The following is a 27,905-nucleotide window of genomic DNA, read 5'->3' as shown; positions in this document are numbered from 1 at the left end:
ATACAGATTTGGACTTTTTTCGTTAGGTGTGGGATACTGCTGCAGCCAGCATATGATGTAAACCCAAAACTGGGACATAACTTCTCACACAGGGTCTCACAAGAAAGAGCACAACTACCACCATAACTGCTGCTACCACCGCTCTCCCGTGCCCTGCAGCTAAGGTTAACTGAGCACTGTGTCCTGGACACAGACATGGGTTATCTCAGTTAATCCTAACGATAACCCTAGGCGGTGGGTGGGTATGCTGTTCTCTCTGTTTTGCAGATGAGGAAACCGAGGATTAGAGGCATTCTAGCCCAAACTCTGAATGAACTAAGAAGTGTTGACCTGAGATTCAAAACCAGGCCGACTCTATAGGCCTCATCCCTAGAAGTGACATCTGATGTTAATCCACAAATAACAAGTGCTGGAGGGGCTGTGGAGAAAAGGGAACCCTCCTGCACTGCTGGTGGGAATGTAAACTGGTACAGCCACTATGGAGAACAGTTTGGAGATACCTTAGAAATCTATACATAGAACTTCCATATGACCCTGCAATCCCACTCTTGGGCATCTATCCGGACAAAGCTCTACTTAAAAGAGACACATGCACCCGCATGTTCATTGCAGCCCTATTCACAATAGCCAGGACATGGAAACAATCCAAATGTCCATCGACAGAGGATTGGATTCAGAAGAGGTGGTATATATACACAATGGAATACTACTCAGCCATAAAAAAGGATGACATAATGCCATTTGCAGCAACATGGATGGAACTAGAGAATCTCATACTGAGTGAAATGAGCCAGAAAGACAAAGACAAATACCATATGATATCACTTATAACTGGAATCTAATATCCAGCACAAATGAACATCTCCTCAGAAAAGAAAATCATGGACTTGGAGAAGAGACTTGTGGTTGCCTGAAGGGAGGGGGAGGGAGTGGGTGGGATCGGGAGCTTGGGCTTATCAGACACAACCTAGAATAGATTTATAAGGAGATCCTGCTGAATAGCATTGAGAACTATGTCTAGATACTCATGTCGCAACAGAAGAAAGGGTGGGGGAAAAAACTGTAACTGCAATGTATACATCTAAGGATGACCTGACCCCCTTGCTGTACAGTGGGAAAATAATAAAAAAAAAAAGATATTTGGGAGGGGGCTGTAACAAATACATAAATCATTGCTGCAAAACAATCTGTGAAAAAAAATCACAATGCCTATTTTCTTACAAAAATGGGATTGATTTAAGGCTCTGATACCATCCATTCTCCCCACCCCTCAAAAAAAGAAAAAAGAGTGACTATTACTCTCTGAATATCTTTGGGCTTATGCCTTGGTTATTTCTCAATGATAGATGCCAAGAGAGAGGGGGTATGGATAAAGGCAACCCAGCAAAGTGACTCTGTCTTTGTGGGCGGGGAATACAAGGCCATAGCGCCAGTAACGCTGCCTTTTTATTCGATCTTTTGCTCGGGACAGGATTCCCCTCCTGCCATGGACTTGATCGTGACGTTCAGGGGCTGCACGGGGCCAGGGAATGGCTTCTACTGAAGTGTGCGTGTTACTTTCTAAGTGGGAGACTAGCCAGGGAAAGCGTCGCAGTCCCATTCTAAGGACTCTCCACGCTTTACTGTTTTTCTTACATTGCCATTTATCTTTACGGTACCGGAGTCAAATAGGCTGAGAGCCGTTTTCAGGTAGAGAAGAGGAGAGAAAGAATGAAAGAGACCCCGTCACTCCATACACAGCATTCATTTCATCATCAGAGGTCAATGGATGTCAATGAGAACACACGTTCTTTTGCACCTGTAAGTTCCCACTTTGTGGAACCATCTCTGCAATATAAGCTCTGAGTACTTTTCATGAGGAACCTCACGGTACTCCGCGAAACAACCTCAGGGTTTAAGAGAGGGAGAACTGGGTGAGAGTGGTCAGAAGACGCTAACTTGCAGTTTTAAGCTAACTAAGTCCCGAGGATGCAATATACAGCACGGCGACTATGGTTAACTGTGCCACATAGGTGTACCTCCTCCTTTTCCTGTGCTGCAAAATTATTATTATTATTATTATTATTTTTACAAATTCACAGTTTGTGGCAACCCTGCATTGAGCAAGTCTATTGGTGCCATTTTCTCAATAGCATTTGCTCACTTGTGTCTCTGTGTCATATTTTGGTAATTCTTACAATATTGCAAACTTTTCTTTATTCTATTTGTTATGGTAAACTGTGATCAGATCTTTGCTGTTACTATTGCAAAAACAATCACAACTCGCTGAAGGCTCAGATGATGGTTAGCATTTTTTAGCAATGAAGATTTTTTTCTTTTTAGGGCCATACCCTTGGCATATGGAGGGTCCCAGGCCAGGGGTCGAATCAGAGCTACAGCTGCTGGCCTACACTACAGCCACAGTAACGCAGGACCCGAGCCACATCTGCGACCTACACCACAGCTCACGGCAATGCTGGATCCTTAACCCACTGAGTGAGGCCAGGGATTGAACCCGCCTCCTCATAGATCCTAGTCAGGTTTGTTAACTGCTGAGCCATGAAGGGAACTCCAAGTTTTTTTTAAATTAAGGCATGTATACTTTTTTTTTTTAAAGACATACTGGTATTGCACACTTAGGATACAGTATAGTATACAAGTAATTTTACATGCACTGTGAAACCAAAAAATTCACAATTTTTGGAAACCCCAAAATGATTGTGATATTAAATTTATGGTGGTGCTCTGGAACCGAACCTGTGATATCTCTGAAGTAGGCCTGTATTGTAATTTGGAAGGTGCTAGGACAGTAGCTCTTAAAGTTCTTATCACGAGGAAAAAAAAATGCATAACTGGGAGGTGACGGATGGTAACTAAACTTACTGTGCTGATCGTTTCTAAATATGCACGGGAATCAAATCCTTGTACACCGAAAAGGAACAGTGTTCTATGCTAACTGTGTCTCAATAAAACGGGAGATAAAGAAAGGGCTTAGGAATTTCACCTTCCTTAAACTGCTGAGGGCAGTGAGGCTGACTGTGTGTGTGTCCCCGAGGCTTAGGCTTGTGCTGGCACATTTTGATGGAAGAGCACTGTAAAATGCCATCCCCTCATCTGCTGACCAGTTTTCGGCACAGTGTCGTTTCTCTTTCTCCAGCTAAGATCCTTCCACGGCGCACATTCAGCCAAGCAGCACATGAAAGGGGGAGCCTCGTCGCCCCCCCACAGCACCCAGCAGCGGAGCATCAGGACTGACAGTCCCTACACACTTCCAAGCCAGGCTAAGCCGCACACACACACAAGATCACAGAACTTGGGAGGTGCAAGGAAGAGAAAAAGGAGCCTGGTTAAAAATACCAAAGACTGCACACACGTTCTTTATAGAGAAGTGGGAATTAGCCAGGGTCTAGCAGCAGTCATGGCATTTACTGTTCTGTAAACAAAATAAGCCTTTCATATCTTAAAACTATTGAAGGAGGGCCCTTCCAGATTTTTAAAAATGAACGTGAGAGTCCCACAGACAATGCATCAAAATCTTTCTGATGTACCTATCTCCATTTTACGACCTAGAACCCTAGACTGAGTGAATAATACATAGCAGACGACAGTTTCCAAATTAGCTTGGTGATATCTATCTCTGTCCTATTGGCCTTTTAAGGACAATCACTGCAGCCTTGGGATCTGGCGACCACTGAAACACCAGCAGCACGGAATCCCCTTCACTCATTCGACACAAGCTTGGAGGAGAGAAAAGTTGAACCCGTTGGTTTAAGCCTTATGACTCCTGGTCTCATCATACGTTCTTTTTTCCACCAGTCCTACTCTCTTTCCCCAAGTTTTCACCGCCTAGAAGGTGGAGTTTGGACAGTCTCTTGTCCTGCAGTGGATGAGATGTGTCCCACTAGAGAGGTGACTAGAAATCAGCTGCCTTGATGGTGAGTTGAGAATGCAGAGCAGGTCTCAGGCTGGCCAGTAGGTACAGACTGGCTTTTTCTTGGAAACCCTCACTCCATGTTTGCCCTGGTCTTTCAACATTTCATTTACCTGTCCTTTAGAACGGAAAACATCACAAGCCGGACTTGGCATAGATTCTAAATAACGGAAACAAGCTTAGCGAACATCAAGTGCAACACTTCCTCGAGTGTGCTCGGCAGAACGCCACCCCTCTGCGGAGCTGGCCCTGCAAGAGTCTACCTTGGCCAAATGAACTTGGGAAACGTGGCACATGCCACGCCTCCCTGCTGTCAGAGCCTCCTGAAAGCTCTGCCCCGTGTCCCAGAGTAAAGGAACTATGTTAAATTCACACACTTGCTTTTGTGGCGGGGGGGACTTAAGCCTCCCTTCCAAGACCACAGGACGTCTTTGGGAAAGTGCTCTGAATTTCAAATCCAACTCTCCGTAAACTGGAAGCCTCTTAGACATCGCTGAATTTTCTGGATGGTAGGAGATATTCATAAAAACTTCTTGTGACCCCTAACAGATCTACAAGGTCAAAGCAGCAGTAACTACAATTAAAAATGTATATGTACGCATACACATCAGTTGAAAAATTTTAAATGTAAACCTAAGGTATTCTATTCTTTTCTTTTGCCATTGGAGAAGCCTGAGGAACCTGTTCATACCAAAATATTTTAAGCCTTCAAGACTGGACTGAATATTGAAGTACCCTACAAAAAGATACAACATCCGTGCTCAAAGAGGCTTTTTTTTTTTTTTTTTTTTTTTTTTTTGTGCAAGCAAGGCTTGGTGCACCTCGAAACTGCTCAAAGACCGAGGTCAAGGCTGGTGGCCTTTGTTACTATTTTTGAAGTTAGACAAACTGTTCACCTGGAGAGGATTAAAATGGTGGACTTGTGGTGTCAGATGAACAACCTTTGGAGCTGATAACAGACTCCTAAGCTAGTGAATGTCTACATGAACTCAAACATGAAAAGATAAAAGACGAAGCACCTTCCACACGTGTTCCAAATGCATCAGGGGTATCGTGCTGGTAACAGTGGACCAGTCCCTGCCCGCCTCGCGCACGTTTCACCTCGGCGGTCTGGCATTACATACACACAAGCTAAACAACTCAAGGGGCCAGATGGCCCACGGGAATCATTTTTAGTTGGAATAGAGAACGACATTTTGGATACTCTTATGAAGGCAAATTATATTTCACTCTAAAACCAATTTAGAAAGAAATGTTGCAATACCCAAGGCAAGGCTGGAATTCATCCGGACAATATTGGAATATTAATGTTGACATTCAATGAAAACACTGATTAGAAGCATCCTACCAACAGAAGGCCTGCAAAGTCTCTGCTTTCTTTTTATTGTTTCTATTTTCTTTCTTGCTTCTATTTTTTTTTCCCCAGTTCTTTTACAAGGACAGGGGGAAAACTTCAGACCATAAAGACACTTCTGGCACGTCTACGTTGTGTCTTTTAGCAGACAAAGGCCAGCCTGTGACCCAGGAGGTCAGTGGGCAAGGACGGAGAAGGGGTGCCAGGGAACTAACATGGAACATGCATTGTTTCTGAGCGTCCTACACAGGTCCCTTCATTTCAGTCCCGAGGAAAACCTGGGCGGTGCAAATCCCTGCACCTGTTTTATAGACAAAGGAGATCAGGACTCTGAAAAGTCCTGCAACTTGTCTGAGCTCGGGGAGCAGGCAGTGAGTTGGGAGGTGAACTCCTTCTCTGACACCAAGGCAACTCCCACAGAAAAAGGTGTATCATGCAAACCAAAATATATGTGGATAAAATAGAGTTTTTCTGTTTAAAAACAAATAGCTGCATTTCCCAAGAATGGCAAGTAATGTCGAAGGCGCCAGAAACCTAATGCTGAAATGGCTTTGACCAACACCGCTGATCCCATGCAAACAAACACATCCAGAAATACTTAGAGTAGCCTTTGAGGGCTTTGCTTTGCCGTCCTTACTTTTAACACATACCATCTGTCTATTATTCTTCTCATGCCTCCCCAACTGGAAAAACATTTTTTTCAAAGGCACATGGGCATTCTTTCCTACTTTCAATCTTCAAAAATTGAAAACGATGGGCCACCTGCAGCATGACACAAAGCTCTGGCCACGAGCCTAACACACCTTAGAACGGGGTAAGTTCTGGGTTATGGTGGTCCCTGGCCGTGGGAGTTTGTCAGACGTGCAACAGATGGCTTCAAGCAGTCTTACCCATGACATTGAACTGTGGGCTGGCCTCTCAAGACTACATTACACTGCAATATCTGTGTAATTCTTTCAACATGTATATTTCAAAACTTGAGCCGAGCCGGACTGCCAAAGCGACATTTTTACAAATTTTACAAATTATTTCATGGTTGTTGCTGTCTCTGTTCTGTCTGCTTCAGATGTAGCATGGCCAGGGTACTACAGTGGAGTCTTCCTCAAGGAGTTTGTACCGTCTCAAAGGCAGATATATCTTAAAGGAATACTTATTATTTTCTAGAACTGCTTGCATTCTCCACGTTTGTAATATATGGGCTACTTTTAGACGTAATGACAAACTGTACCATAAGTGGTGTAACACTCTCAGGATGTCATTACAAGACTTACTCCAAATATGGGCTGTATTCAAACAGACCAAGGCTTGGTGTCCCCGATTATTATTTATAGATGTCTGATTTAACTCTAATTCCACATAGAAAACCCACAAATATTGTAGGAGGCCCTGAGACTTGTTTTTCTTCCAAACAAACCTGGACTATTACATCCTACCTCTTAGAGGTGGCCACCAAAGAAACCAACAGACATAGTACAGGAACAAAAAGGCTGGAACACATATACTATCTTTTGGGACCAGAGAAAGTCAGGACTCATCAGCTTTGAAAAATGAAGTTAGTTGAGCAATGACAGTTCAGACACTAGATAGACGTGGAAGTCTTCATTTAGTGGATGAATGAAAATACAGGAAAAGCCTAGAAAGGCTGAGTCTGCAAAAATACCTTAACATCAGGCCTTCCTTAAACAAGCCTCGAAATTGCAAGCTAGACTTTTGGTAAAATCCAGGTACGTTCAGGGAACTATTTCATCTGTCCAAGGAGGGTAGCTACTCACCACATCAAAGGCGGTAAACACGTGACAGTAGTGGTGATTGGACTTCAAATCTTTTGTGATGTAAGCGAATGTTGAGAGGTCCTCTGGGTCCTGGGCTGCACAGGAGATATTACGAATTTCATGCTCGGCAATTATGTTCTGGAAGAAATGCCATAAGTGACCATTGTTTTCCTCTGCAAACCAGCATATTTCAGAACCAAGACAAATGATCTGGGAAGCAGAAGCAGTTGCTTTCCGTCTTCCAGAATGTTCTAGACCAGCAACACTCAAAATGACCCAACGCACTATCTGTGGGCAAAGGAATACCAGGTCTGGAAGGAATATCTTGGTTTAATTAAAAACAACCTAAAATAGTCCTGCCTTGGAGCAGTGGTTCTCCCCTGGTGCTGCGAGCAGAAGCAGTCTGGGTGGCAGACACTTTTTTTTTTAAAAATAGTAATTACGAAGGATTTTACTGTTGCCATTCCCCACGTACACCTGTAGATAGTCAGCGCTGCCACCTGCTAACTCTGCCTGGAAAGGATCATCTGGAATGTTCTGCCTGCTGGGAGGCTGATCCCTCACCACCTTCTGTCTGCTGCCTTGTGCACTGCCCCTCATTCCCCAGAGCCAAGGCAGGAAGAGGATGGTGCATCAGGGAGCTCCCTCAAGAAGAGACTCTGTGGGAGTTCCCATCGTGGCTCAGCAGAAGCAAATCTGACTAGCATCCATGAAGAGTAGGTTTGATCCCTGGCCTCGATTAGCGGGTTAAGGATCTGGCGTTGCCGTGAGCCATGGTGTAGGTTGCAGATGCAGCTCGGATCCAGCGTTGCTGTGGCTGTGGCTGTGGTGTAGGCTGGTGGCTACAGCTCCAATTAGACCCCTAGTCTGGGAACTTCCATAGCCATGGGTGCAGACCTCAAAAGCAAGAAAAAAGAGACTCTGTGTAGACAAGGGGTAGGGGTGGGATGCAGGAAACACCACGCTGAATGCTTGATGCTCTCTCACTGGTTCAACAGTTCATTTCTGTTCTCGCTAGCATTTTTTCATACCATCTCCCTGCCAGCCCCCGCATCCCAACCCGCCTCTAGGAATAACCAGTGGGAGGTTACGCAGGAAAGGTTTAAGTACCATTATCTTGAAGCCCAGAATAACCAAGGAGCATCATCTGGGCTGCAAACCCTGCTAGAAACTTCTTTTTGATACATCAATGTATTTAAGAAGCAAAAGATTTCACATAATCGTGCAATCATTTCTTAATCTCATAATATCCCATTTATGATTTTTGCAATTGTCATAGATCTAAACCCCTCAATGCTTTAGTTACCCTAACTATGTTTTAATGGCACAGTCTTAAATAACAGAGCAAACATAATGCTCTGTATATACCCATCAGTGCCTCAAAACGCTGACAGAATGTCCTGCTCTGTCACCACCCCTAGCAAGTATTTCATGCCCCTCCCTCCACTAAGTGGTGTGGCTGGGAAGCAATCATAGAATTAACACAGACAAGAAAATTAAGATATTCTTCACAATGACCCTGTATGTTGACACTACACGCAGTGCTGCCAAAAATAACTCAAATGAAAATCAGAATCCCATAAACAAGTAACCTCCTATTGCAAGACAGCGCTTTAAAACAGAAAGTCGTGACCCTCTTCTGGCATCCAGATAGCATTTCCTCAAGTAGAAAACTCCATTAAGAAATTGTGAGTCTTAGGAATTCCCGTCGTGGCGCAGTGGTTAACAAATCCGACTAGGAACCATGAGGTTGCGGGTTCGGTCCCTGCCCTTGCTCAGTGGGTTAACGATCCGGCGTTGCCGTGAGCTGTGGTGTAGGTTGCAGACGCGGCTCGGATCCTGCGTTGCTGTGGCTCTGGCGTAGGCTGGTGGCTACACCTCCGATTGGACCCCTGGCCTGGGAACCTCCATATGCCGCGGGAGCGGCCCAAGAAATAGCAACAACAACAACAAAAGACAAAAAGACAAAAGACAAAAGACCAAAAAAAAAAAGAAATTGTGAGTCTTAAAATACATTTAAAATTAGGAAGATCTATGTGGTCTCTACAGGTGTGATGTTAGCAGGTGCTGAGAGCCGCCACCATGATTTTAATTGGGAGCTCTTATTACTTCGGGAAGGCTGTGTGGTTTCGGTCTCATCTGCCCAGGATCCACTATTATTGGAAATAGAGCACAGGCTCTAACTTTTAACTAAATTAGCATTTTGTATTCTTGAGATTTTTAAAAACAGCATAAGGTAGATTGACTTCTTGGGAAAATGTTACAGTGAAAAGTCCCCTGTGATTTTTATTGCACTGGATTCCCTGAATCCTGCCAGTTCCCAATACATCACTCTGGACAATGTTCAGTGGTGCGTGACAGCACTGCGGCCCAGGGAAAGGCTGCGAAGTGTCTCCTTGGAGATCTCTCTTCATTACGAACTGTGCCCTTCCCAAGTACCTTGAAATCCTAACCCCCAATGTGATGATGTCTGGAGGGAGGGGGCCTTTGGGATGTCATTAGGTCATGAGGGTGGAGCTCTCACGAAAGGGATTAGTGCCTTTACAAGAAGAGGTGAGAGAGCTGGCTGGCGCTCTCTGCCCTGGGAGGTCACAGCCGGAAGAAGGCCATTTATCAAGCAGAAGATGGATTCTCATCAGATACTGACTCTGCTCTTGACTTAACCTTGGACTTTCCAGCCTCCAGAACTGTGAGAAATAGATGTTCGTGGTTTAAGCCACCCAGTCTATGGCTAAAGTTTTGGCAGCCCAAATGCACTAAGATACTTTTCCTGTCTTTCTTGACTCCCTGCCAATTTTCTGGCACCCCTACTTCCCTCATGCCCAGGAGCCCGGGGCTATCTTTTCACTCTGAGGCCTGTCCTCGTCTGCATCGCTCCATGTCCCAAAGTCAGCCTCCTCTCCCACTGTGGAAACGTTTCTTCCTCTATTCCCATGGTCTAAACTAGAGGAAAGACGGGCTAATAAAACTATTCTGTTATCAGTTAAGAATACCTCATGTTACTGGCACTTAATCATCCTAATTGGTACTTAAAAATATGCTTTTAAATAAATTCATATTGATGGTCTGTGTAGGGAGTTTTTAAAAAAATTGTTTACTTTTTAAAGTGTTATTAAAGTCTGATTGATTTACAAGGTTGTGATAATTTCCACTGTACAATAAAGTGATTCAGTCATACACGCAGACACATCCATTCTCTTTCAGATTCTTTTCCCACACAGACTGTCACAGAATGTTGGGTGGAATTCTCTGTGCTACATAGCAGGTCCCTGTTGGCCAGTCATTCCATATACCTTAACATGCATATGCCAATCCCAGAAACCCAGTCCATCCCTCCTCTACCCCCACCTGTCCCCTTTGGTAATCTTTAAGTTTTTCCAAGTCTGTGAGCCTGTTTCTGTTCTGCAAATAAGTTCATTTGTATCATCCCCCCCCCCATTTTTTTTTTTAAGATTCCACATGCAAGTGGTATCATAGGATGTTTGTCTTTCACTGGCTAATTTTACTTAGTATAATGATAGCTTCTAGGTCCATCCATGTTGATGCGCATGGCATTATTTCATTCTTTTTTATGACTGAGTAATATTCCATTGTATATATGTACTGCATCTTCTTTATTTATTCCTCTATTGATGGACATTTAGGTGGTTTCCATGTCTTGGCTAACAGCGTAAGACAGTTCGGGAGGTATTTTGAACAGAACTTTCTGACATATCGGTAGTGCTAGAACATGGGACCTGAGATCTCCCTACGGGTGTGCCTGAGCAGGCCCCCCCTGGGGGCCTTCCTGGGACAGACCCCTCCCCCATGTCCTCTGCTGCGGCTCCTCTCTGAAGGGCCCAGACAACAGTATCTCATTCACTTTTCCTGAGTCCCTCGGATGCTAAAAACCACCACCAGGCCGAAGAAGTTAACTGCTTGATGCTCACGAGCGCGCAGCCCCCCAGACCTGCTGGCACCTAAGGATCGATAACGTCAACCGTTACCCCTTCTACCTCGCCATCCACCAACCAGAACTGCGCAGGAGCTGATCACAGACCTGGGGACACCCCTCCCTCAGTTGGCCTTTAAAAATGCTTTGCGGAAGCCCTTCTGGGAGTCTGTGGTTTTCTGGGCATGAACCACTCCTTTTCCTTGCTCAGCCCTGCAATAAGCCTTTCTCTGCTCCAAACGCTGACATTTTGGTTGGTTTGGCCCCCCCGTGGGTCGAGCACACATTGGGTGACACTGAGACACTGCCGTCACTCTGCCTCACCCACCTCTGCAGAACCTCGAGGCCAGTTCTCCATGCAATGATTCCAAGACCAAGGACACTACAGCTGAAGATGGAACGGGGGAATGTGGATGCTTCTTCCTTGCGGGGTCAAGGAGGGATACATTCTTTCTACCCCCGTCATACGTCAATTAGTGGCTCCTCCATGACGTCACCATGGGGTACATCATTTAAAGTGGACTCGATGGAGTTCCCGTCGTGGCGCAGTAGTTAACGAATCTGACAAGGAACCATGAGGTTGCAGGTTTGGTCCCTGCCCTTGCTCAGTGGATTAACGATCCGGCGTTGCCGTGAGCTGTGGTGTAGGTTGCAGATGCCGCTCAGATCTTGCGTTGCTGTGGCTCTGGTGTAGGCTGGTAGCTACGGCTCCGATTAGACCCCTAGCCTGGGAACCTCCATATGCTGCGGGAGCGGCCCAAGAAATAGCAAAAAAAAAAAAAAAAAAAAAAGACACAAAAAATAAATAAATAAAAGTGGACTTGTTTATGCAGCTGAGCCTCCAAAGCTAAGCCTGTTCCAAGGAGCCTAGGGCTTTTCAAAGGCTTAGGAGAGGGGCTCACCCTGCCCCTTCTATGGGGTAGAAAATTTGGCAGCTCAGTATCCCCCCACAGGGAGAGACTGGTTTTCCTCTCTGTTGCCTTTCACATGCAAAGAAACAGCTAAAGGTTGGTGGTGTCTGGGTGGTGGGTGTAAAAGAGACTTGTTTGGTTCAGCCACTTAAGAGAGGGTCTCAGAAGGGTGGGTGATAATGAAGTGATGGAGCCTAGCACGGGCCCCTCTGCTTCCCTTACTTGCGACTCTGAGTTTCTCTGAGTCTCCTCCTTAGACTGGGCCTTTTCTGAGTGAGACAACGCAGCGCCCCTCCAGAGAGTTTCCCCGTACAGAGGCAGCGGTCCTGGCTGAGGGCTACATGGAAGCGACCTGCAGAGCCTGTAGATAAGAACTGGGCACGGTCCTGATGGGGTCCGAATTTGAATCCAAGCTTCTTAGAAGGGGAAGTATGTGCTATGAAAAACAGCTATGACTTGTTTATTAAGTAAATGTTCCCAGTTAATCTGTGCCTTAAAAAAATTAGCATAAGCCCTATTTAAAGTTGGCAATCAAAACAAACAGGAATTCTGTCCTGGCACAGTGGGTTAAGGATCTGGCGTTGTCACTGCAGCAGCTCGGGTCATGTGTTTGATCCCTGGCCTGGGAACTTCTGTATGCCGTGGGTGTGGCCAAAAAACCAAAACAAGGCTGACAAACTCAGGCACTGCATCGTTCCTGATTTACCTGGGAAGACTGAGGAGGGAGTCAGAGCAAGAAGCACAAAGGAGCTCAGCCAAGCGCTGGATGTGGGGGCTGTGTCTCCTCTTGGAAGATCCTGCTGCCACGAAGACTATCAGCTGCAGGTCTCTGGGCTACCTCTGGGCTGTCGATCTGCAGAAAGCTGGTGGGATTACCTACATCATTTTAGTCCTAGGTCTAGTACTAAAGTTCCAAGTTCCATTTTTAATTCAAGGTCATTTTCTGCTTCTCCCTTCTTTAATCCGGTTTAGTGAGTCGATTTGTTTCCCAAGTTGCTAGGTAATAAATTCATGCGTTTATAACTAGGCACCTAACCCTTCCCCATGAACTCAGCCAAAGCCACTTCTTTATTAGCGTAAAAGGAAAAAAAATGCTTGGCTGGAGGGGTCATCTTTCACACAGAGTAATGGGAGCTGCCAGGAAGGGAAGAGTCATTAGCACATGACAAAGTCAATGTCCACTGCACTTCACACCAATTGGTGGAAGGGAGCTGTGGAGTAACAGAAAAAGCACGGGGTTAGGGGGTGGCCAAGTCAAGGGTTAGTCCTCACGACCAGCCGGCTGTGTGCCTGCAGGGCAGGCACCGAGTGAAGGGCCTGAGGCCTCGGTCACTCTCCCCACCAGTGCAGGCTGAACATGCTCTATCTCACCAGGGCAGGGTTTAGGAGACGCGGTGGTTGGGAGGGCACTGTTTAAGATAATGGCATGAAAACATCAAACATGAACATGGAGCTGGGACTTCTGGTTGCGTCTTAATACACGCTTAGTGCCACAAGCATCTCAAATTGCGAGGTCTTCAAAGACAGTCTACACCCCACGAGTCCTCCACTTCGAATCCAAGTGGCTTCCTAAACAACACTTCTCAGCAAACCTAAAGCAGGACCTGGAGTTTATCCGTCCCCTCCTTTCCTGCTGTGGGCATTGATCAGAGGCTGGGCTTTGCACAGGACAAAGTGGCACATGCGTGCCACTGCCGCCACTGCTAAAATCCACGAGCACGGTTCCCTTTCACACCACAACCGAAGGAGGATCCTTCAGCACGTCCTCTGCTACGTCTCCTGAAACCAGGCCTTTAGCCCTGGCTGGTGGTGTTTCTCAGCTTTCCTCAGTCAAACTCCACCGACAGAGCTTACACGGCGTCTCTCTTCCTTCTCTGCACACGAGCTCTCTGCTCCGGCTTCTCACACACCAACGACTAGACTCCAGCCCCAGTCCCTGCTGTCTCCCCACACACTGTTGGACTGGGGGGGGATCACTGCATCACAGGACACTGGGATGGGGACCCTGCACAGCCACCAGTGTTGAGGTCAATGTCCCCAACTTCCTGAAAAAGCCAGGCACACACTCTCATACAGTCACAGAGGGGTTGGCTCCACCTGCCACCAACATGTGTCCTTTGCCTTTGCTCTAGATTTTGAAAATAGGCAGAGGCTGCACAGCAAGGACTTGAAAGACACACGGGCCTTCTTTACCTGGTCTGGTGTCTTTATGCCCATAACTATCTTTTGCATATCTTTCAGGGCTTATATTTCCAAAGAGTAGTCCTTTGTGAGCAGAGATCCATGGGTAACTCATCTAAGTACTGGCGACTGAAGCAGAAGTATCTCCTCAAAGCCTAGGAGATCACGATTGACGGCCCTCGATGCGTCCATAAGCAAAACGCCACAGAGCCGACAGAGCGCTCGCCTTCCTCTGATCACGGCAAGTGGGAGAGGCGGCTATTAACACAGATGCACCCCGTCGGACCCCCAGCTTCATGGGATGACAGCCTTGAGACTCTGCGAACTTCTCAGGGCAAATACCACTTGTTTAGAAACTGTCAGAATCCAAATCTGCTAAGGTTGTTCATCTCCGAGAGTGTCAGACTCATACGCTGAAAATACACTGCCATTCACGGATTTCAAGTGCATACAGGGGAAAGACAGTCGCTCCAGGTTGGGACAAAAGATCCAAACGCCAAAGCCTTTCCTGAAATTTAGATATAATGACAGCAATGGTGCCTTCGGTGAGTGTTCCACAATGTTTTGAAGCTTTTAAACCTCACTGATGATAATCTAAGGATAAAGGAGGTTTGTGCACCAGCAACTGAAGTGGCTTCCAAGAAATAAAAAGAAAACCGATCGGGGTTTTCCTTATTAGCGCCTGCACACAATGGTCTCTGTCAAAGACACAGGCCGGGTTGAAGCCATCCTTCCTCGTAAGGTGGCTGACGCAGAGTATGCTTTGGCCAAGGTCAGCTAGAGCCGGCTGGGTTACCGGCTCTCTGTTTGGGTTGCAGAATGGCTTCTAAAAATGGGAGGTTGTTTCCCTAAGTAGCCTTGGGGAGCCTGGGCTTATCTGACTGCTGACGAAGCCGTCTTCTTCATTACAGAAAACAGATCGGGAAAATTCTCAACTGGTGCGTTCAGACACTCAGATTTCTTATAGACAGACAAGAGGCACTGCGTGTGGGGTGCATGGGACTTTGCCCTGCATCTAGATCCCGCTGCCCTGGTCCTAAATGACCATGGTTTAAGGCCACCTGTTCCGTGACTTCTGTTTTCTTTCTCCAGAATGGAGTGGGTCTAGCTGGGAGGCAGTCCAGAAAATGAATGGTGTTTACCAGTGGGGATCCCCTCCCCTCCCCCTTTTCTACACCTTAGCGGTTGGAAGGATGTAAGAATAAAACAGGGGCATTTGGGGTTTGTGAGGAGGAGCCCGTCAGGTTTGAGTTTATGAAGGTGAGAGTGGTCACAACCAAGCCTTCCACTCAAGCACCAGAACCCTGCCTTCCTCACCAAGAAAGGACACTTGGCATATGGAAGTTCCTGGGCCAGGGATCGAACCTGAGGAGCCCTCCATAGCAACAAGCAGAATCATTCACCCACTGCCCCACAGCGGGAACTCCAAGAAAGAACACGTTCTAAGTAAAATCTAACCCAGTGTCTACACCCGACCTTAGAGCCCATGAACCGTTTCCACTGTGAGTACACAGTCACACACAGAAAACCAACTTACGGTTACCAAATGGGAAAAGAGGGGAGGGGTAAATTAGGAGTTTGGGATTAATAGATGCACACTGTTATACATAAAATAGATAACCCACAAGGACCTACTGTGTAGCACAGGGAACTATACTCAATATTTTGACATAACCTATAAGGAAAAGAATCTGAAAAAGAATGTATAAATACACACACACACACACACGCGCACACACATACATGTATACATAACTGAATCGCTTTGCTGAACACTTTAAAGTAACACCACATTGTAAATCAACTATACTTCTTAAAAAAACAAAACAAAACAGTGAAGTCATAGCAGAGTCACACACAGCACAGCCTGAGCTGCTTTTATGGTTGTGTCTCTTAAGAAAACAATACAGTCAAAACCCTCTCTTCCATCTCAAGAGCTGAGAATGAAACGCAACTATAGGATGTAAGAGCCAGGCACGTGTTTCTCGTGTCAGGTACTCATTACACACATCAAAAGCGAGGCCACGTCGATCTCTAGAGAAATGGAAAGACAAACGCTCTAGCCCTTCACCTGCCAACACCTTCTCTGACGGAGGAATGATTACATTGGTGCATTTTCACTCTAGACACGATTTTTTTTTTCTGTTTTAATGTTCTCTGGATCCAAAGGGACATGCCAGATAATGAGTGGCCATAGTCTATTAGGGAAGGTACCCCGGAGAAGTGAAAGCAAAATGCGTGTTGGAATCTTAGATCAAGTTCCCCAAAGGCGATGTGCCCTTGTGTGGGTGTGGGTGTGGGTTTAGGGAACAGTAAGGTAAGGGGTGGGGAGTGATTAAAACGGGGGATGCTGGGTATGATGGGAAGCAGAGGATTTGAGATCATGTACTCAGGGGTGCGGTACCCACCTTATTTGTTGCGTCAATAAATTTGACTCCTTTATAAGAGACTGAAAGAATAATTGTAGGGACCTTCTTCATTTGCTCCGTAGACTTCTGAAATTCAAATTAGAAAGCTGTTAGAGCAGTTTGTGTCGCATGGCAACTGTAGCACATAATTCTTCCCCTTGAAAGATAAAAATGAGCTCAAGTTAAAAACAACACACACACACATCAAACACACACCAAACAAACTCTGATTTAAATGTACGTATCTCTTCTCTTGGGCTTACCTATGGTTAGGGTTTATAAAGTATCTGTCTTGCACTTGAGGATCTAAAAAGAGCTTGTTGCTCTGCTTCCTGTGAATGAAGGAATACTCCTTGCCCCTGATACCAAAGGAAGAAACGAACAGCTCTGCCTCCTCCTGCAATTTCAAGTGACTATTCTCTGGGCTAGAGTTAAGCCATGTCAGGCTGAACTCCAAGGATGAGTTTAGTGTTAACAAAATACATCCCTCTTTTTTTCCTAGTCTCTTTCTTCAAGGCACATGGTCTGTCTGAACATGCGCTTCAAACAGGGATTTAAAGGACATCATTGCGAAGTTTTGTTGAACCCGGCCAAATCTGTAAAAGCTGATAGTATAGGTACAGCAGAAGTGCTGGTGGCCACGTAGCGTAAAACACTACACTATGACAATCAAGCCCTCCGGGGGGCAGGCTGTACGTTGAGCCAGCGCAAAACCAGACAGTCCAGGTAACCTACTTTATTATTTTGAGCTGCTGTAATCCCTTAGGCCAAGTTCTTATGACAGATGCTCACGCTGGCTGAATGTTCTTAGAGCTTGCAGCTTCTACAGTTTGTACGCATTTGCAAAAAGTTTCTCAGTAATTTAGCATTTGCCTTTTCTGTTTCGTTTTCTCATTCATCACAGGTCACCCACAGTCTGTTTACTTCGTTTCCTGCTGCGGATGCGCCTCATAATCACATTAAATATCAAGAAGAACCTACCTGACAGTTAGCCTGATGCATTTTCCAGACAAGACAGGTGAGAACATAATAGGAGAGAAATACATGAAAAGGTGAGAAGAAACCACTGCAGTAATCCACCCACAGCATGACGCATTAAAACGTTAAAGAGAATCGGCTCTACAGATACATGTGGATGCAGGCAAACTGTTACTTTACAGATGGCCACAGCCTTTTGCAGACCCCATCTTTCCTTTTTTCTGTTTCCTCATCATTTTGTTGAGTGCACTGCACGGTCTTACGGTGAGTGATACGCAAGAGCCTCCTGCTTTGAGCGTGCCACAGCCAGCTGTCTTATGTATAGTACGGCAATCGAGAGAAAACATAAACTTTCTTGATTTCTTCATTTATAGTACCCACATTCCATTTTTAAATTCTGCAGTGTGACCAGAATGAGAGAAGGTTGGCTAGTGTGAAGGAAGCTCATTAAACTTGATAATGATAATGATTTTTCATCTCTCACTAGAGCCATGGAAAAGGTAGTGCACATTTGCCTGGTTGTTTTGACACCTTTTTTTTTTTTTTCCTTGGCTGCGCCTTTGGCATGTGGAAGTTCCCGGGCCAGGGACTGAACCCAAGCCACAGCAGTGACAACACTGGATCCTTTAATGGCTGGGCCACCAGAGAATCCCTGACACACTTTTTTGATAGTTATTACACCTGTGTCAAAGATAAAGAAAATGGATTATTAAGAGGGTTACTAATTAATATGAAGTGTTTCATACAGCATAGAAAAAAAAGCAGCTCCCTTAAAGTGCTTTTTAACTAGTTTTAGAATTACCCAGACTTACCAGTTTTCTTTTGCAACTACCAAAAAGATATTTTGACATTGGAATATAAGATTCAATACTTTTATCTTTTTAAATGCTTTATGCAACCAACTCTTAAAGATGTGCCAGATAAATGGAAGGCAAGGCTCGAAGAAATAGCAGGCAGTGTGCTGACTGTAAAGCAAGGCAGTGGGCTGGACTTTCGAGAGAGAGGGCTGTGGCAGGAACAGGCAGGAGTGTGACAGGCCACGTGTGTGTGTGTGTGCATGAAGAATTCTTTGCAAGGAGTGACAAAGGATTTTAACAAATCACCTCACCCATCTCTTACTGTGAATACATTCTTGCAGATAGATCTATGTGTAGCATGAAATGATATACACCTAACATAGGGTTAAGATACCAATATTTTACTTAGTATTGAGAAAAACCCATCCAAGAGAAAAGAAAAACTCATTTGTCATTCCTTCTGCCACTGAATGGTTTTCTCAGGTGGCCCATGTGCTGGGGAAATGCAGAGTGCACTTCAGGAAAGGTCACCCGGACCTCGAATCGTGTGCAGAACCCCGTCTGCAGAACGTGGCTGATGGAGGGCAGGGCCGAGACGGATTCTGAGCCTGGGTCTGGGCTCCTCGGGAAAGGGGGTGGGAAGGACATCCGCCACGCAGCCCGGGGTGTGTCCGACACCATTCCTGGCTTGGTCTGATATACAGAGCAGCTGCAACACAAACGCCGACACATGTGACAAAGATATGAAGCGACTGGCTCCAGAGAGTTTAGCAGCAAGATCCTCGCTCCGCACGAGGGGCTGGGCAAGCCGACTCCATTCACTCGACCAACACCGGGGGCCTGCTCGGGATGACTGATGTGGCTTCTTAAAGGATGGACAGGACATTTGCCAGGTGGCAGAAGAGGACAAAAGAGGCCATGTTAGCAGCAGAAGCAATACACACATACACGTGCCCGGAAATGAGGGCGAATACGGTGGGTTTGGTGACTGGTGGGAGGGGAGGCTGGTACCGAAGGTTTGGAAGACTGGGACTTAGCCTGTCAACTAGAATCCATGGGAAGCTTTTCCGTAGGGAGGGACACGAGCAATCCGTGTTGCTGAGAGAGTTCTGGGGTCGGATGGACGGGAACAGCCAGTGGCGGAATGCTGGGAGGCAGGAAGCTGTGGCATAAATTCAGATGAGAGACCCCAAACACCCAAGATGAAGTCGATGCTCTGGAGGGTGGAAGGGGAGCCCCAATCCTGATGAGGAAGAATCCAGAGGATGTGCTAACTGATGCGCATGGAAGATGCGTGCGTGGGAGAGGCCACAGAGGAGGAGGCCACCAGCCGAGCTCAGGGACACGAGAGGGGAACGTGCTTTTGCGTGACGCCCCTTAACTGTGATTATCGGTTTGATAACCAGGTGGAGATGTCCAGTCGGAAACTAGAAATAAGAGTCAGATCTGGAAATCCGACCACGCAGAGGGGGCGGCTGAGATGGGAGCAGATGAGGCAGCTTAAAACCACCCCTCAGGACATGGATGACACGTAAGAAAGAAGAGTCGCTGAAGGAACCTCCAACAGAGCTGGAAGAAGCCTGACGGCAGCATCTCCAAGTCAAGGAGGAGATTTCTTAGAAGGCTGGAGCAGTACCCGATGCCATGAGGATGAAAAAGCCTAAGAACTGGTGCCCGGCACAGCAGTTGGCACCCATAGGAGCTACTACTTTTAGTGGGTTTCCTGGATGAAACCCCTGGCTTGGGCAACTAGAAAAATTGGAGCAGCTTCAGGAGAATGCTGGCCACAGACACAGCAGAGGATACTGGGAGCTGTGCAGTGGACGCCAGTGAGGGGGACAGACGCCAGTGACCTGGAAAGACAGGCAGGTCAGGACTAGGTTGGAATGAGGGCATCAGTGGCGATTTATATCCAGGTAGGAAGATTTCACATCAGAGGTTCAGCCAGGAAGAACAAAGAAGAAAAGAGGAAGGATGGTCATTTCTTTCTCTTTCCCAGGTGCCAAGAATCCTCACTTTGCTAATTGGAGGCAGTGCTGGGGCACCAAGGACACAGGCCTCTAGGAATGTAGTGATGGCAGGGACCACTCTTCCAACCTGGAGCCCAAGCTCTACTTCTCTTTCTGCTGAGTTAAAACAAGACGATGGTGGACCTGGCCAGCCACAGAGGTCAAAGCGGTTGTGGGAGGTCTCTGACGTAATGCACCTCCTTTAAGGCATTTAAAATTTTCTGCAAGAGATACAGATCCAACCCGCTTTCAGGCAATTTTCTGATGGTGTACTTGACAGGGTTTTTTCCAAAGAAGTCTATTCACACATAATTTTAACGAGAGATGAAAATGCACAGAAAGAAGGTAAATATACTGAGTCTTCACTGACTCCTCAGGGAGGCTAGAAATCCAGGAAGAACCTACTTCATTTTATGGAGGCTTTGCAGCTATCAAAATGTGAGCGCAGAGCTTCAGCCCCACCCCAAAGCACCACCCTGCCCATTTTCTCTTCGTGTTACAAGCACCTGCTCTTCCTGCCCAGTCTGGACATGACTGCTCAGTGACCAAGCACCAGTTCTCAGGCAGCTTGTTTCCTGCGACCTATCTGCAGGCTTTGTGGGTTTCCAGATGGTGACTGCTCCCATCTGCCTAAGTTAAAAAGTGAAGCCTTATTTATTTGTATAAACAGAATTCTCTTCCTCAGGCCCACTTCCTGGCAAAATGCTCAGGACAAACTGGATCTTGTGGTTCGCTTTTGTTTCTCGCTGCTTTTTACTCCACCACCCTCTTTGTGGAATTTCTGAGGTTTCCCAGAGTACTTCAATCCCCTGGCTTCGGTGCCAGCTGAACAGGAGAGACTAATTTGTAACAAAGACCTCCGCACACCCAGGCAGCTGCAGAGGCAGGGGTAACGCCTCAAATTAACTTAACCTTCGCAGCATCTTGCTCTCCTGCTGAAAGTGGAAAGGGCATAGGGATATTCCATTGTATTTTGCTCATGATTTCCCAAATAAGATTCTCATCCTTTCTTTATTACATGAGAAGCCATATTTAGTTATATAGAGAAGTTACCATTCTGAAACCTAAATAAAACGCAACTTTGGCATCGTCAAAGCCACTCCTGTCATCAGCACTTGGCTTTATAGCGTTTTTAAGGATCATACAGAATAGCGATCATGACTTCTTCTCTGGAGGTGGGCACCTGAACTTGCCTCTTAATAGGAAGAGTAAACATTTTTAGAGCATTTTTTACAAAGAGGGTTTTTTTTTTTTTTATTCACCAGGGAAAGGAGTAACTTTTTTTGCTTTTCCTTTTAAACAACAAGTTATGAACAGCTTGGAATATCTGTATCACACCAGGAATTGCCATTGAGCTTTCAGCCCTACAGCACACACTCATTTTCTAATGCAGAATCAACAGGATGAGAACACCCTTTTGAGAGTGCAAGGACCCTCTCATCTCAGAACAGAACGTGCCCAAGTGTGAATGAGAGCCAAGAGGTTCGTGACGGGGGCGGGGGGCATGTCCGCCGTGAGCTGTAATGTTGCATTTGAGTCCAGAGTGATGTTTATGCGCCTAATAGGGAATCAATGGTGCCGCAGAACCAGCACCGAGAGGGAAAGAGCGAGCCAGTTGTATGGGGAGGCTGTCGCTGACTCTCCTTTCTTACCACACTCTGATCACTGCCAGGGTATTTTAAGCAGAGACCAGCACAGGCTTCCTGGTGGTCGACTACCAACCAACGTACAGCATATTTTAACCCACACCCGGCTACCCCGAGGAACGCTTTCTAGTTAGATATCAGTGCTGAGTCATAACTAGTCATTTTGCCATAGAATATTTTCCTTAGTTTCAACACTTAATTATTATATTCAGCTTCAGCAAGTTAATTAAAATAGGATCAAACACCCATGTTTGGTAGCCCTAAGTGACTTTCAGATGATTAAAAAAATACACCAAACAAGCATCATTGTGGTGATATTGTGTGCAGCGGAACCAGCCACGTTGCAGGGATGGTAAGAGAGAAGAAGCAGACCGCCAATTAGCCATTTGAAAGGTACTCTTACCCTCTGGAGCTCAGTTTTGAGGTCACTTGCTGGGGAAAGCTCGGTTTCAGGTCACTTGCTGGCCTTCCAGCTCTCGGGGCAGCTTCCCTCTCATCCCTCCCGCCGGCTCTGGGAGCCTCTGCTGATCTTCTGCATCCGCTTCCGCCTCCACCTCTGCTGCCCTGGGGCTGGGCTGCTTCCCTCACTCCACCTGAGGCTGGCCCTCGCTTTTCTAGATGTTCCTTCCCCCTAATAACCAGCACGTGGTCTCAGGTGGAGCCCTAGAAGGTGCCATTTTTAAGGGTCAAAACTGGCTCAATATCAGCAATTTCACAGGGGTCGCTCTCAAAGCTGCTGAAAACCATGACTGTGAAATGAATGAGCAAATGCATCAGTGTACGGGAACGAGCAGGAAGCCAGCATTACAAAGAATCACATGCCCAGCTTCTGGACACAAACAGAGCTCAGGAGACTTGGAGGAGAACCACGGCTGTGATTCGAGAGGCACCAAGAGATTCCTATGGGGTGGCAACACTTTCCCTGAGAGATGTGGTGATATTTCAGCCTCGAGGAGGGAAGGGTTGGGTCTCCATTTCTGCAACAGGAAACTGGCTCAGATTACAAGCACTGAGAGGAGGAGGAGAGGTTTTCTTGAGAGGGCAGAAGGATTATTAGGGGCAGCTGTGGCGTGTCTCCTTCTGGAAGTCTTTCATAATAGTTGGGATTCCCACCTGTCCCCGATGACTTAGGCCTAAGTCTCATTTGGCCAGAAGATGCGGGGAAGTGTCCTTTGCAGGGTTTTTCTGACCACAAGGACTCTGACCCAAAGGCCGAGTGAACCCAGAGCCTAAGGAAGACCCCGTGACAAGAACAGACCAGCACCATTCAAACCACTCCTCCGGCATGAGACCCAGCAATTGTTCTACCAGAGTAATTCACCCGGCACAGAACCGTGCCCTCTCTCTCTAGTCCCCTGGCCCTTGCTGGTTTCCGGGCACTGTGGCAGAATGTTTCACCAGCACAGCTTAGCTACACAGCAGCCTTACTGGAATGCCCAGTGGACCAAGGCAGTGGTTGCCAAACTTTCGAGTGCATTTGAATCACATGGAGCGCTTGGTAGAGAAACCACCCCAGAAGTTTCTGATTCAGTAAGGGTTATGGACTGATTGCCTGCCTCCCTCCAAAATTCATGGATTGAATCCTAACACCTGATGTGATGGTCTTAGGAGGTGGGGCCTTTGTGAGGAGCTTAGATCATGAGGACGGAATGAATGGGATTAGTGGGCTTATAAAAGAGGCCTGAGAGCACACCCTTGCCCCTTCTGCCAGGAGAGGGCACAGAGAAAAGACGGCCATCTAGGAACCAGAAGTGCCCTCGCTAGACACCAAATCTGCCAGGGCCTTGATGCTGGATTTTCTAGCCTCCGGAACTGTGAGAAATAAATTTCACCCAATATATGGTATTTTTGTGACCGCCTCCTAATCAGACTGAGACAGTACGTCTGCGGTAAGGTCTAAGATTTTACATTAAAAATTTTTTTTTCTTTTTCTCTTTTCAGGGCTGCACCTGTGGCACATGGAGGTTCCCAGGCTAGGGGTCGAATTGGAGCTGCAGCTGCCGGCCTACACCACAGCCATGCCAGATCTGAGCCACTTCTGCGAACTACAACACAGCTCACGGCAACACTGTATCCTTAACCCACTGAGCGAGGCCAAGAATCAAACCCGGGTCCTCATGAATACTAGTCGGGTTCATAACTCACCTAGCCACAACAGGAACACCCAGATTTTGCATTGATAACAAATTTCTAGATGCTGCTGCTGCTGCCAATCTGGGGATCACACTTTGAGAACTTACGCTCTAAAGCTGCACATGATCAGTTTGATCGAAAGTCACTGTCAGAACTGATCTCTGCTGCTGCGCCTATACACTGAATTGTACTGCATCTTACATTAACTCAGAGAGACTTTATCAAAACACACGATTCTCCACTTGACAAGTGATTTTCCCAAATCCTTAGTTAGGACTTAGCTGCAGCTCTTGGTCTTCAGAGTAATTAACAAGTATTATTTAATTCATTCGTGGTTCCTCAGGGGGGCTGTGAAATTAGACAACATTCTGCACATAAAATAAAGAGGCCAGGTCCTAGAGACAGATTCTAGAGTTACATCTAGATTAGATGTGGACCGAATCAAACTGATAAGCCCAGGAGTCATGCTGAACATGTACCTTTTCTTATAAAGCTCCCTAGTTCCCCCTCAACCAGGAATACATCCAAGATATTAAGTAATGCCACTGAGAGATGTGACAAGAAAACATCAACACATTTTTGTGTACTGCTTCTGGGAGTGTAAATTGGAACACTTTTTTTGTAAGGCAGTTTGGCAATCCTGACCCAGAGTTTCAAGATGTGTAGACTCTTTGATCCAGTTATTCTACACTTAGTGGCTTATTCTAAAGAAATAGCCAAGCAGCGGGAAAAGACTTAGGGGTAGGGAGGTTATCCATAGTATTGGTTATATTTTGAAAAAACTGGAAATGAACTAATGACTGACAAGGGGAACTAGTTACGCAAGTTTGGTTTGGATATGACTTGGAATACTGGCCAACCACCACAAATTACATTGGAGATGAATATTTATTGGAATAAAACTGTTTCAAGATATACTATTGTATTTTAAAATAGATTATAAAACAGTAGGCTCAGAATAGTCCTGGTATTTTTTGGTAGAACAGTGATGCTTATGAATGCATAAATAATCAGTCTGGAGGATTACATACAAACAAGGTGTCAACAGAGGGGTGTTTCCCACTTCTGGGTGGTAAAACTCTAGTTGTTTTTATTTCTCTTTTCTGTATCTCTATTTTAAAGGTGAATAATGATGAACATGTACTGCTTTTGTAAGAAGCAAATGTAAAGTTTTAAAAACTTAAGTTTTTGTAAGTTAAAAAAACCAATTGTAAATAGTGCAAAAACACGTGGACTCTTCCAATCTATTGTTTGTAAGTACAGCTTCAGGGTGTGTGGTTGTCTTGAATTTATAAATGGGCCCAATGATAAGGTCCTTCTTCCAGTGCCTCCACTACTGCTACAGTGAGTAAGAGCACAGGACGATATGTCTGGATTCCTGTCTTAGCTTCAAACTATGTGGCCATGTCTTTTAACCTCTCTCTGTCTTAGTTACCTTGTCTGTAAAATGGGTGTGTTAATATAGCCTCTACTTTGTGAAGCTGTTGTGAGATTCAGTTCCCAGCATGTAGTGAACATCAATAGACTTGGACTACTATTATTCGGAGGATTAATGCTTTCACTTAGCTGTCCAAAGCACAGCATCCCACTGGCAAAGGAGGCCAAAAATAAAATCAAAACCTGTGAGCATATCCGAACAATCTCTGGGCTACATGCTAGGATGGCAGGGAAACGGTGGCTGCAATGGTTGCAACAGTGAACTTTAGCAGAGCAATTTAAAGACAACAAGTAGAAATTAAAGGCAGAAGAGGGGAGTTCTCGTGATGGCGTAGTGGTTAACAAATCCAACCAGGAACCATGAGGTTGAGGGTTTGATCCCTGGCCTTGCTCAGTGGGTTAAGGATCTGGCGTTGCCGTGAGCTGTGGTATAGGTCACAGACGAGGCTTGGATCCTGTGTTGCTGTGGCTGTGGTGTAGGCTGGCGGCTACAGCTTCGATTAGACCCTTAGCCTGGGAACCTCCATATGCCGCAGGAGCAGCCCTAGAACAGGCAAAAAAAGACCAAAAAAAAAAAAAAAAAAAGACAGAAGAGGTACATGAAATCTTTCAGTGACGTAGAGCAGTGAAGGTGTTACATGGGAGAAAAGCCAGTAACAGGAACAAAACAAAACAAAACAAAAAGCTGAGGTATGAGGATGCTATGAGATAAGGTGGTTGGGATGGTTTAGTCTTCCAGTGGATAGACCTCTAGGAAAATTACTCATGTAACAAAAAGTACACATGAGCAAAACTCAGTGATAGGGATTAGAACTGCGGCAGTTTCTTTATGTGCACTGATATTTTAATACACACACATTCAAGGGCTTAGACCTGTAATTACCTGCCTTGTGCAGTACTTTTGAGACAGTGAAAGATAAAATTTGATTCTGTCCTCAAACTTGGGCAACAGGAACTTTTAAAACACAGTTGTTAGTAAGTTGTTTTCCAGCCTGGTTCCTAAGAAGCAGTCCCTGAAATTATTTCCCACACAAGGGATTTGTATAAGCACAGAAGGACTAAACAGGACTTCAATCTAAGTTTCTCCAAGGAAAGAGGTCTCCTAATCCAACATTTCCATCTGATTCTAAAATCTAACATTTTTCCAGCTTTCTACTCCACTCTCCACTATTAATTTCTTAGTGAAAATTAGTGTAGAAAAAAGATGACCTTGACATTTCAAGGAAGGCCCAGACAATTATTTGGAAATCTATATATGTGAAAATTCAATTTTAGAATTGCTTCCAGGTTAAAAGTCTAAAAATCATTTAAGTTAAAGGCAACACCCTCAACAAGAAGTCTGAGCTATGGTGAAACTATGGTCTAAGCCTTTTGGGAAACAGAGCTTCCAAAACCTAAATACATTGGAAAATTTGCTTATTCTTTTCTCCTTTTTTTTTTTTCTTTTTAAGGCCACACCCATGGCATATGGAAGTTCCCAGGCCAGGGGTGGACTCGGAGCTGCAGCTGCTTGCCTACGCCACAGCCACACTAGTTCTGCACACCACTTTTGCAGCCTATGCCAAAGCTTGCGGCAACACTGGATCCTTAACCCACTAAGTGAGGCCAGGGATTGAACTCGCATCCTCATGGGCACTATGTCAAGTTCTTAACCTGCTGAGCTACAACGGGAACTCCAAGACTTGCTTATTCTTGACTTTAATTTTAAAATATTTCCTTTCTTACATCAAGAAGGCCAATTTCTACCCTGTTGTAGAAAACATTTCTACATATATCTGAAAACAGATATTTCTTTTTTCTTTTTTTTTTCCCAAGGAAATTTCCCTGAACACAAACACCTGTGAACAATTCTAACCGTCAACTATGGGATTAGAGAAAGTCAGATTTCAGAGTATTAAATTGAACACGATGGCCTACGTCTTATAGTAGTACATGATCCCTAATGGTAGATTCAATTCGGGAGGTGATAGAGTGCTGTGTATTAGTGATAAATACACCCTGGGGCAAATTTCAGGGCTGGGGGTGGGGTATGTATAAGTCTAGGGAGGCAAAATGGAATAGTAGCAACTTCTCTGGCCACAGCAAACCCCTCACTCTAAGACACCAAACATTGTATGTCTTAGAATCTCTGAAGTGGGAGCCCCTCATACCAAAGAGAACTGAAAGGCCAAAGCAATCTATTTACTGCTCTGTAAAGTTCAGCTCTGTGGACACATTATTTAAAAGAGGCAACTCCCAATTGATTTAGGAACAAATTACTTCCCTCCAATATAAAATCCCAAATTACATGTAATATCTACAATGCTCCATTTTTTCTCCTCTTTGGCAAGGGCCTTCAAAAACTGGAAAGCAGGAGGTCCCATTGTGGCTCAGTGGAAACGAATCTGACTAGTATCCATGAGGACGGAGGTTTGATCCCCAGCCTTGCTCAGTGGGTT

General features: G+C 45.6%; 1 protein-coding gene across 26 annotated transcripts in view; it reads right to left on the bottom strand.

Annotated features, from left to right (window-relative positions):
• ANKS1B (ankyrin repeat and sterile alpha motif domain containing 1B) overlaps positions 1–27,905 on the bottom strand; it is a 1,068,238-nt gene that overhangs the window by 17,071 nt on the left and 1,023,262 nt on the right. For 24 of the 26 annotated variants that reach the window (XM_021093000.1, XM_021093001.1, XM_021092994.1 and 21 more), the window contains 3 exons: positions 17,449–17,460; positions 16,468–16,554; positions 7,037–7,174 (listed from right to left, as the gene is read on the bottom strand). In XM_021093000.1, the coding sequence (XP_020948659.1) occupies positions 7,037–7,174; positions 16,468–16,554; positions 17,449–17,460 (237 nt within the window). The remainder of the gene's footprint in view (positions 1–7,036; positions 7,175–16,467; positions 16,555–17,448; positions 17,461–27,905) is intronic. The other 2 variants (XM_021093004.1, XM_021092999.1) reach the window with 1 other exon arrangement.

The sequence above is a fragment of the Sus scrofa genome, chromosome 5 (genome assembly GCF_000003025.6).
Source record: "Sus scrofa isolate TJ Tabasco breed Duroc chromosome 5, Sscrofa11.1, whole genome shotgun sequence".
Classification (NCBI taxonomy): Eukaryota; Metazoa; Chordata; class Mammalia; order Artiodactyla; family Suidae; genus Sus; species Sus scrofa.
This window is presented reverse-complemented; position numbering and strand designations above follow the sequence as displayed.